Source organism: Coregonus lavaretus (assembly GCF_964263955.1).
Source record: "Coregonus lavaretus genome assembly, chromosome: 21".
Taxonomy (NCBI): Eukaryota; Metazoa; Chordata; class Actinopteri; order Salmoniformes; family Salmonidae; genus Coregonus; species Coregonus lavaretus.
In genome coordinates this window covers 8,426,703-8,436,103 of record NC_140008.1, presented here as the reverse complement: position 1 = coordinate 8,436,103, position 9,401 = coordinate 8,426,703, and the positions used below count along the sequence as shown (strand labels likewise).

Sequence of the window (9,401 nt, the reverse complement as noted above, 5' to 3'; positions counted from 1 at the left end):
ATTGGTTGTTTTCAGAATCAACTTTTTAGTATTGTCTGATTGGCTGTTGTTCTCTGTTTATCCAATAGAAGTACTCCCCGGGGAGGAGGAGCATAAACCAGTCCAAGCTGCTTGACCCCTCCCCCTCAGCTGTCACTCAAACCCAGCGGGGGTTCGTGGAGGGGCTGCTGAGGGAGTGTCGCGTGAAGGTAAGGGGTCTCCTTATGGAGTCTGCATGCTTCCCAGCCGGTAGAGTTCGGGCATATATTAGGATGACATTTTGACGTTTTTGTTCGTTTTGGACTTCGGAAGGGTTTATTCGGCTGTTCGGTCTCACACATTTTTTTCGGGAGGCCAGCCTAAATTCGGAGCCGACGTCTACGCCCCTTCGTCAGTGATTGTTCAACAGTAGGGATTCTTCAATAAAGTCTTTGTTGTCATTCAACGAGAGACAACTTGTTTTCATGCACATGTTTTCATTGAGAAATGCTGCACCAAACATCTTAGTTAGTAAAATTGCGCGACAACATCTCCTTGGCAAAAACGTCAAAATTAATAACAGATTTCTTGAGTTATCTTAGATTAACCACAACAGGGGCATAGCACCTCTGTTGGACATCGACTCAGAGAATCACACCGTATGAATTAATTAATACAAAATCGCAAGTTGGCAACCCATCCCTTACGGGATTGTAAAGACAGCATATTAAAGATCGATATACGAGTGATTGTCTGTGTCTGAAATTGGCACCCTTTTCCCTATATAGTGTACCACTATTGGCCAGAGCCTCAGTAGTGCACTATAAATGGAAAAGGATGCCATTTCAGAAGTAACCAATGTGTGGGTGCTGTTATTCTGTCCTCAAGAGGGAAGCAGTGTCGAGGTGTGCATTACCTGTAGTCTGTTGCAGGGTTTCCCAAAGTCTGACCTGGGTCCTCCCCCTTGGGTGCATGTTTTGGTTTTTGCCCTAGCACTACAGGTCTGTTTCAAATAACCAATGCAAAAACCAAAACGTGCACCCAGGGCAGAGTATGTGAGCGGAGCTGCTGGTATGGTGCTAAACGGTTAGGTTATAGACCGGATGCCATTATTGCTGAGCTCTTTACGTCCCAACCGGCCTATTGTGTCGCACTCACAAATGCTTCACAATGCATTTCTTTGTAGGATATAATATAGCCTAAATAATTCATTTCCGTTCCTTCTTAGGCTCCCTGTCTGGCTCCTGACCTATTTAGAGTGTTTATATGATGTTTAATATGTAGCCTATTTCAACCGAACGCTGCTTGCACCCGCCCACCCGACTAGAATCACTACTCTCGGTGGGTCTGACCTAGAGTATGTGGACAACTACAAATACCTAGGTGTCTGGTTAGACTGTAAACTCTCCTTCCAGACTCACATTAAGCATCTCCAATCAAAAGTTGGATCTAGAATCGGCTTCCTATTTCGCAACAAAGCCTCCTTCACTCATGCTGCCAAACATGCCCTTGTAAAACTGACTATCCTACCGATCCTTGACTTCGGCGATGTCATTTACAAAATAGCCTCCAACACTCTACTCAGCAAATTGGATGTAGTCTATCACAGTTCCATCCGTTTTGTCACCAAAGCCCCATATACTACCCACCATTGTGACCTGTACGCGCTTGTTGGCTGGCCCTCACTACATATTCGTCGCCAAACCCACTGGCTCCAGGTCATCTATAAATCACTGCTAGGCAAATCCCCATCTTATCTTAGCTCACTGGTCACCATAGCAACACCCACCCATAGTCTGCGCTCCAGCAGGTATATCTCACTGGTCATCCCCAAAGCCAACACCTCCTTCGGCTGCCATTCCTTCCAGTTCTCTGCTGCCAATGACTGGAATGAACTGCAAAAGTCTCTGAAGCTGGAGACCCTTATCTCCTTCACTAACTTTAAGCATCAGTTGTCAGAGAAGCTTACCAATCACTACACCTGTACACAGCCCATCTGTAATTAGCCCACCCAACTACCTCATCCCCATATTGTTATTTATTTTGCTAATTTGCACCCCAGTATCTTTATTTGCACTTCATCTTTTGCACATCTATCATTCCACTGTTAATACGAAATTAACTATTTTGCACTATGGCCTATTTATTGCCTTACCTCCATAATTTACTACATTCGCACACACTGTATATATATTTTCTGTTGTATTTTTGACTTAAGTTTTGTTTACCCCATATGTAACTCTGTGTTATTTTTATCGCACTGCTTTGCTTTATCTTGGCCAGGTCGCAGTTGTAAATGAGAACTTGTTCTCAACTGGCTTACCTGGTTAAATAAAGGTTAAATAAAAAAAAATTAAAAAAAATACATTTGAAATGATGAGCACTTCTTACATTCACCTTTTTCATGTTTATTCAAAAACTTTTCATTCAAATCCAAATGGTTTGGTTTCAATACTTCAAAACCAATTGGTAGGTCCAGGTAGTCACAAAAATAGATGGGTGTTGGTTAAATTGTGATTTTAATGAATGGAGCGAATTTGGATCTGGAATTTCTTTCCTGTGAGCTTGGAGCGGTTTTTAGCAGAGCTGTAGGAAAGGACATGGAGCGCCGGAGCAGTTCAACTCCGCTCACATACTCTGACCCAGGAGGAGCCCCAGGACCGACTTTGGGAAACCCTGGTCTGTTGTGTCGTGACTCGTGAGAAATGCAGTGTGCCTGTATGCATGGCAACTGTATCCCAAAAATCCACTGCTTGAAATGACATCAATCAAGACTACATTCAATGAGGGCCAAGTCCTCCTCACTTAAGTTCAATGTGCTTAAAACTGAGATGGATCCGCATCAGGTGAAACCATGCCACTGGTCACCCCAGGCACATTTGTTATTGTTTTTGTATTGTTTATAAGGAGGAGAGGTGTAAAAAAAAAAAAAAAAAAAGATTATATCACTGGTGCAGTGATGTGCAATGATGTCTGATGGGAAAAAAAGTTTATCCATTGTTTGAAGTGACATCATTGTTGTAATATCGGAAACGGACGTGGCAATTTCACCTCTACGGATTCCAGCTTTAATTCTGACCCTAGCATGAATCATGCATTGATGTCAATTGAAGATTTAGGATGTGTGTCCTAATTGTCCACACTTCTGAAGTATAGACGGGTTGGTTGTTTAGCAACAAAACCGACACAGGCGCAACTATGGGGCAAAATAGACTGGGTTGGCAACCTGTAAACTATTTCCTCTCCAAATGTTGATTTTAAACATAAATACATTTGCACAATGACCACTTGTTGTCTCTCAAATACGTTAGTTGTTGGTTAGCTAGCTAGCGAATTTTAGCCATATTAGCATTGACATGAAATCAGTCAACACCAAAAAACAAGACATGGTATCAAGATGCAACTAGCTGAAACAAGCCACCTACGATTCCCCACTTGGCAGCTTCTTGTCATTGTTGCTAGCTATCTGACCGTCCAGAATCATAACGCACGGCTTCCGGCCCTATCGTTGAGCACACTTTATTTCTGTGACGTTGTCAGACAACCCGTCTGTGCCCTGGCACACTCCCCGTCATGGATTTAACATCCTGAAACCATGACTGGGTGTTTGCAAGGGCACACTTTGGGAGAAGGGTGTAGAATTGGGACGCAGCCTAAGATTAAAGCCTAAGATGGAAGATATGATGTAACCCTGATTGTGTGGCGCAGACTAGGCGTATGCTGATGGAAAGGATGGGGAAGGAGAGTATGGAGCTGGGTCAGGGCGAGGCCAGCATTACAGGCCTGCAGGAGAACAGACTGATCCACAGCCTCTGTGACCTGCTGGAGAGGACCTGGGGCCACGGGTTACAGCTCAAACAGGTTAGTCACACACAGACGGAGCCTTCAGAATGTTTTCATACCCCTTGACTTATTCCACATTTTGTTGTTACAGCCTGAATTCAAAATTGATTAAATAGAGGGTTTTTTCACACCAATCTATACCCCATAATTTTTTGAAATGTTGCAAATTGATTGAACATAAATTCACACTCCTTTGCCATGACACTCCAAATTGAGCTCGGGTGCATCCAATTTCCTTTGATCATCCTTGATGTCACTACAACTTGATTGGAGTCCAACTGTGGCCAATTCAATTGTTTGAACATGAAAAACACACCTGTCTATATAAGGTTCCACAGTTGACAGTGCAAGTCAGAGCAGAAACTATACCATGAAGTACAAGGAACTGTCTGTAGATCTCCGAGATATATGCCTCATTACAATTCTGTCTGGGGAAGGGTATAAAACAATTTCTAGAGTTTCCAAGAGCACAATGGTCTCAGTCATTGGGAAATGGGGAAAAAATATAGAACTACCCAGACTCTGCCTAGAGCTGGCTGTCTGACCAAACTGAGCAACTGGGCAAGAAGGACCTTGGTCAGGGAGGTGACCAAGAACCTAATGACCACTCTGAAAGAACTACAGAAAACCAGGCACAGCTCATCATCCGTCTAACACATCCCTACAGTGAAGCATGGTGGTGGCAGCATCATGCTAAGGGGGATGCTTTTCAGCAGCAGCGACTGGGAGACTGGTAAGGATAGAGGGAACAATGAATGGAGCCAAATACAGGCAACTACTTGATGAGAACCTGCTTCAGTGCAAATGACCTTAGACTGGGGAGAAAATGTACTTTCCAACAGGACAATGACCCCAAGCATACAGCCAAAGCAATGTTGGAATGGCTTCAGAACAAGAATGTGAAAATCCTTGAGTGGCCCAGACTTGAATCCCATTGATAATCTGTGGAACGACTTGAAGATTGCTGTTCAGCGCTGTTCCCCATCTAACTTAACTGAGCTTGAGAAAATCTGCAAGGAAGAATGGGAGAAAAATCCCCAAATCCAAATGTGCAAAGCTGATGCAGACATACCCAAGACGACTCAAAGCTGTAATCCCCGCCAAAGGTGCTTCTACAAAGACTTCTAATGACTCAGGGGTGAATACTATTTCCATTTTCAATAAATTTGCTAAAATGTCTAAAGATGTTTTCATTTTGTCATCATGGGGTATTGTGTGTAGATTGGTGAGGGGGAAAAAAATATATATATATATAATTTAAGGGCTATGAATTCTTTCTGAGTGCACTGAAGCCCAGGATTCAAACAGACATGCAAATTAGCAATCTGCACGCTGCAATATACTTTTTAAAAGCATTTTTCCCTAAATGTGGTTGAGTGTGTGAGTGGTGTTGATTTTGTGTTTGTACCGTCCAGGGTAGTTCGGCTCTGTGGTCCCACCTGCTCTACTACCAGGCCAACGAGGACAAGATGGAGTCACCTTCACATGCCGAGTCTCCAGGTCAGAGTAGATGCATACTAGCCTGATCCCAGATCTGTTTGTGATGACAATGACCATTGGCATTAGATCTACAGTACAAACAGATGATGGACCAAGCTAGATACTGTAGATATTAGGAACGTTGTACAGTAATATCCATCTGGAAATATTTTATTGGTCTGGTCTGCTAGCATCACCAGTCATTAACCAGATAATACAGTAGTTTGTCTGCTAGGTATGCTCTGTGAAGTGATCACATCTGCCAATCACTCTCTTCCTGGTTACAGTGTCCAATGGGTCGGACAGCAGGAGGCTGGAGGAAGGGCTTCCACCACCGAAGGGCTCCTTTGTACAGGATATGAGGTAATGTGTGGATTCACAAAGCTGTAAAACATCATCTTAAATGTAACCCAAAACTGTTGCTGTTTTTAATGAGGGTTTCACAATTAAATATTTTAAAGTTTTTTTATTTTATTATGTAAATGTTTTTGCAGTTGTGAAAAAATCTAGTTATAAGAGTTGCAAATTTCACTGGAAATGATGTCATTGTTGATGAGATGTTTTTTCATGAAGGCTATTTTCTCTTGAAGGACATGGTCTCTACTAGAAATGAATGGACAACATGGACACATACAAAGAATCTTTGTTTAAATGTATTTGTCTTTTTTTTTTTTTTTACATTAAAGTATAAATGACCAATGTGTCCATAGATTTCCAAAATTACCTCTTAATAACCAACATTTCTGGTAACTTTGGTCAATTACAGGGAGTTTTGCAACCCTACTCTATACAGGATATGAGGTCAATGTGTGCCCCGTTCTGAATCAGAAGAAGAGGAGATGGGCGTAGAAGAGGGGGGTGATCGTTGTTATGGCAGCGCTACTAGGCCGTTTCCAAACCAACATGTCCGACGCAGGGGGTGTGGTCGGAGTGGGGAGAATTGGTTGAGGCAGGGGAATCATTTTTCTTGGTTTTCAAGTGGTTGACGCTTTATCAAATTGAAACCACGCCAGCTTTCCTAAAACACAGCGCAACACAAACCAACAAACTGCTCTCTTTGAAAACCAAAGGATGTCTGTGTTTTACCTCCTCAGGTTTGTCCAGACCATGAGTGGGGGTCTCAGTGAAGTGGGTCGGGCCCGGGCCTGGATCCATCTGGCCCTGGAGAAGAAACTGCTCTCACAACACCTCAAACTGCTGCTGGCCAACCATGACCTGATTAGGTACACACACATCACATATACACTCTTCACACTACTGAGCTGAGCAGAGCCAAGCTGTACTGAGCTGGCTTGGTTGCACATCCACAATAGCCGCTAGAACCGTGCTGGAAAGGACAATGTGAAAAGAAAATATCTGAGCCGGCACAGTTGGGGTTGGCACGGTAACGTGAAAAGGGTAACAGACAGATGAGTCTTCAGATGCATGCTTCATTTCTGTGTGTTAACCTCTCTGTTCTCTCCTTACAGGCAGCTGTATAAGCCTTATGCATTCCTGCTGTGTGAGGAGGAGCGGGAGCAGTTCCTGTTCCACCTGCTGTCACTCAACACTGTGGATTACCTCTGCTTCACACGCACATTCACCTCCATCAGTAAGTCTGGGAGATTCCACAGGGCTGTGTTCAAACGGAAGAAGTACCTGGGATTGTCCAATGAGACATTTTTTAGTTTTCTGTTGTAAAATGTTTTTGTTTTTTTGGTGCCTTAATGCAGGGGTTATCAAACTTTTTGAGGCCGGGGAAGCCTTTTGTGATTAACAAATTCATCAGGGATATGGCCTGGGTACCAGTCTCTTTCGCTAACATTCCACTCCTTGCCTTTCAGCAATCTTCAAACATGAACATTCTATCATTAATGAGCTTGAGGAGATCGGAGGATTTGATCCTAACTTAATTTATACATTTGATTGGAAACATTCTAACACTGGGCATTCTGACAATAGATTTAATTATAAACATAAACATTGGGCGCGGGGAGAACAGAGGATTCCCATTTATTTCATTTTTAGCACCAGCCAATGTGATCACGTCACAGAACAAAAGTCCTCGCCATTCAAACTTCCCCGCCAGTTCATTGTGAACGCTGTAGCCTATTTTACTGTATATCCAGCAAGCAAGAGCAAGGTACTTCTTTCCTCGTGTGTGTGTGTGTGTGTGTGTGTGTGTAGATAGATAATTATCTATTTTTCTGCTCAAAATAAGTGACCAAACAATATTTCTACTTCTGGGACACATTGGGCTGTAAGAGGAATAGGGTGAGGCCAGTGGAGAGGCCAGTGGAGAGGCCAGTGGAGAGGCCAGTGGAGAGGCCAGTGGAGAGGCCAGTGGAGAGGCATGAATTGAGCAAGAAGGGAACAGTGAAGACAGATGTGTAAGATTGTTGTTCTTAAAATTTGAATTCTATATTCCGCCAAATTTGCTCGTACCCTGTGTTCCATAACATTGTCATGGAAACTATTAGTGTTGTTTCCAACTACCAATCAGCGACTGCGCCGTAAATCTAGCTGCATAAGGCCAGTCTCTGTGGCAAGGAATGGAATGTTCACTAAAGAGACTGGTACTCAGGCTAATCAGGGACCCCGTTATTATCAGACCACAACTTGAGTGTGATTAAAAAATAGCCTACAGGGAGTTTTACTATGACGTCTGCAGTGCATGGTTGGACGAACCAAGTCTCGGGCCCGGGGAAAGAACATTTTAAAATGCTCGCTTCTTGGCATCAGAGAGAATATTGCAATTCCACATATTTTGTCATGGGGCAGAGATGTTTTGTTGTTGCAGCTTTAAAGCTAATATCCTGCAATTCTACATATTTTGCCAAGAGGCAGAGAACTTTGCTGTTTTAAAGCTTACATTTCTGTGCATTTATATATAAAAAAATATAAAAAATGGGATTGAGTTGATAAAATGGATACCAATATACCTGTGAGCCTCCCATGCCCATGTTGCCCAGGGTTAAGAACATATAAATTGTAGATTACTATCATTGTATTGTATTACACACTTTAAACTTATTCCACGGCTCCCTTGGCAAAAAGTAGTTTAATCTGTTAGTAGTATTCATTACAAAAATGAAATGTATTTTTTAAATATATATATATATATATATATAGATATATATTGCTCAAAAAAATAAAGGAACATTTAAACAACACAATGTAAATCCAAGTCAATCACACTTCTGTGAAATCAAACTGTCCACTTAGGAAGCAACACTGATTGACAATAAATTTCACATGCTGTTGTGCAAATGCAATAGACAACAGGTGGAAATTATAGGCAATTAGCAAGACACCCCCCAATAAAGGACTGGTTTTGCAGGTGGTGACCACAGACCACTTCTCAGTTCCTATGCTTCCTGGCTGATGTTTTGGTCACTTTTGATTGCTGGCGGTGCTTTCACTCTAGTGGTAGCATGAGACGGAGTCTACAACCCACACAAGTGGCTCAGGTAGTGCAGTTCATCCAGGATGGCACATCAATGCGAGCTGTGGCAAGAAGGTTTGCTGTGTCTGTCAGCGTAGTGTCCAGAGCATGGAGGCGCTACCCGGAGACAGGCCAGTACATCAGGAGACGTGGAGGAGGCCGTAGGAGGGCAACAACCCAGCAGCAGGACCGCTACCTCTGCCTTTGTGCAAGGAGGAGCAGGAGGAGCACTGCCAGAGCACTGCAAAATGACCTCCAGCAGGCCACAAATGTGCATGTGTCTGCTCAAACGGTCAGAAACGGACTCCATGAGGGTGGTATGAGGGCCCGACGTCCACAGGTGGGGGTTGTGCTTACAGCCCAACATCGTGCAGGACGTTTGGCATTTGCCAGAGAACACCAAGATTGGCAAATTCGCCACTGGCGCCCTGTGCTCTTCACAGATGAAAGCAGGTTCACACTGAGCACATGTGACAGAGTCTGGAGACGCCGTGGAGAACGTTCTGCTGCCTGCAACATCCTCCAGCATGACCGGTTTGGCGGTGGGTCAGTCATGGTGTGGGGTGGCATTTCTTTGGGGGGCCGCACAGCCCTCCATGTGCTCGCCAGAGGTAGCCTGACTGCCATTAGGTACCGAGATGAGATCCTCAGACCCCTTGTGAGACCATATGCTGGTGCGGTTGGCCCTGGGTTCCTC

At 43.7% G+C, this 9,401-nt stretch overlaps 1 protein-coding gene across 1 annotated transcript in view; it reads left to right on the top strand.

Annotated features, from left to right (window-relative positions):
• The window catches only part of LOC311148847 (DENN domain-containing protein 5B-like), a 40,078-nt gene that overhangs the window by 21,135 nt on the left and 9,542 nt on the right, over positions 1-9,401 (top strand). Inside the window, exons 9-14 of the mRNA XM_084185844.1 lie at positions 69-188; positions 3,667-3,819; positions 5,217-5,301; positions 5,568-5,643; positions 6,375-6,503; positions 6,750-6,871. Coding sequence (XP_084041970.1) covers positions 69-188; positions 3,667-3,819; positions 5,217-5,301; positions 5,568-5,643; positions 6,375-6,503; positions 6,750-6,871 — 685 coding nt within the window. The remainder of the gene's footprint in view (positions 1-68; positions 189-3,666; positions 3,820-5,216; positions 5,302-5,567; positions 5,644-6,374; positions 6,504-6,749; positions 6,872-9,401) is intronic.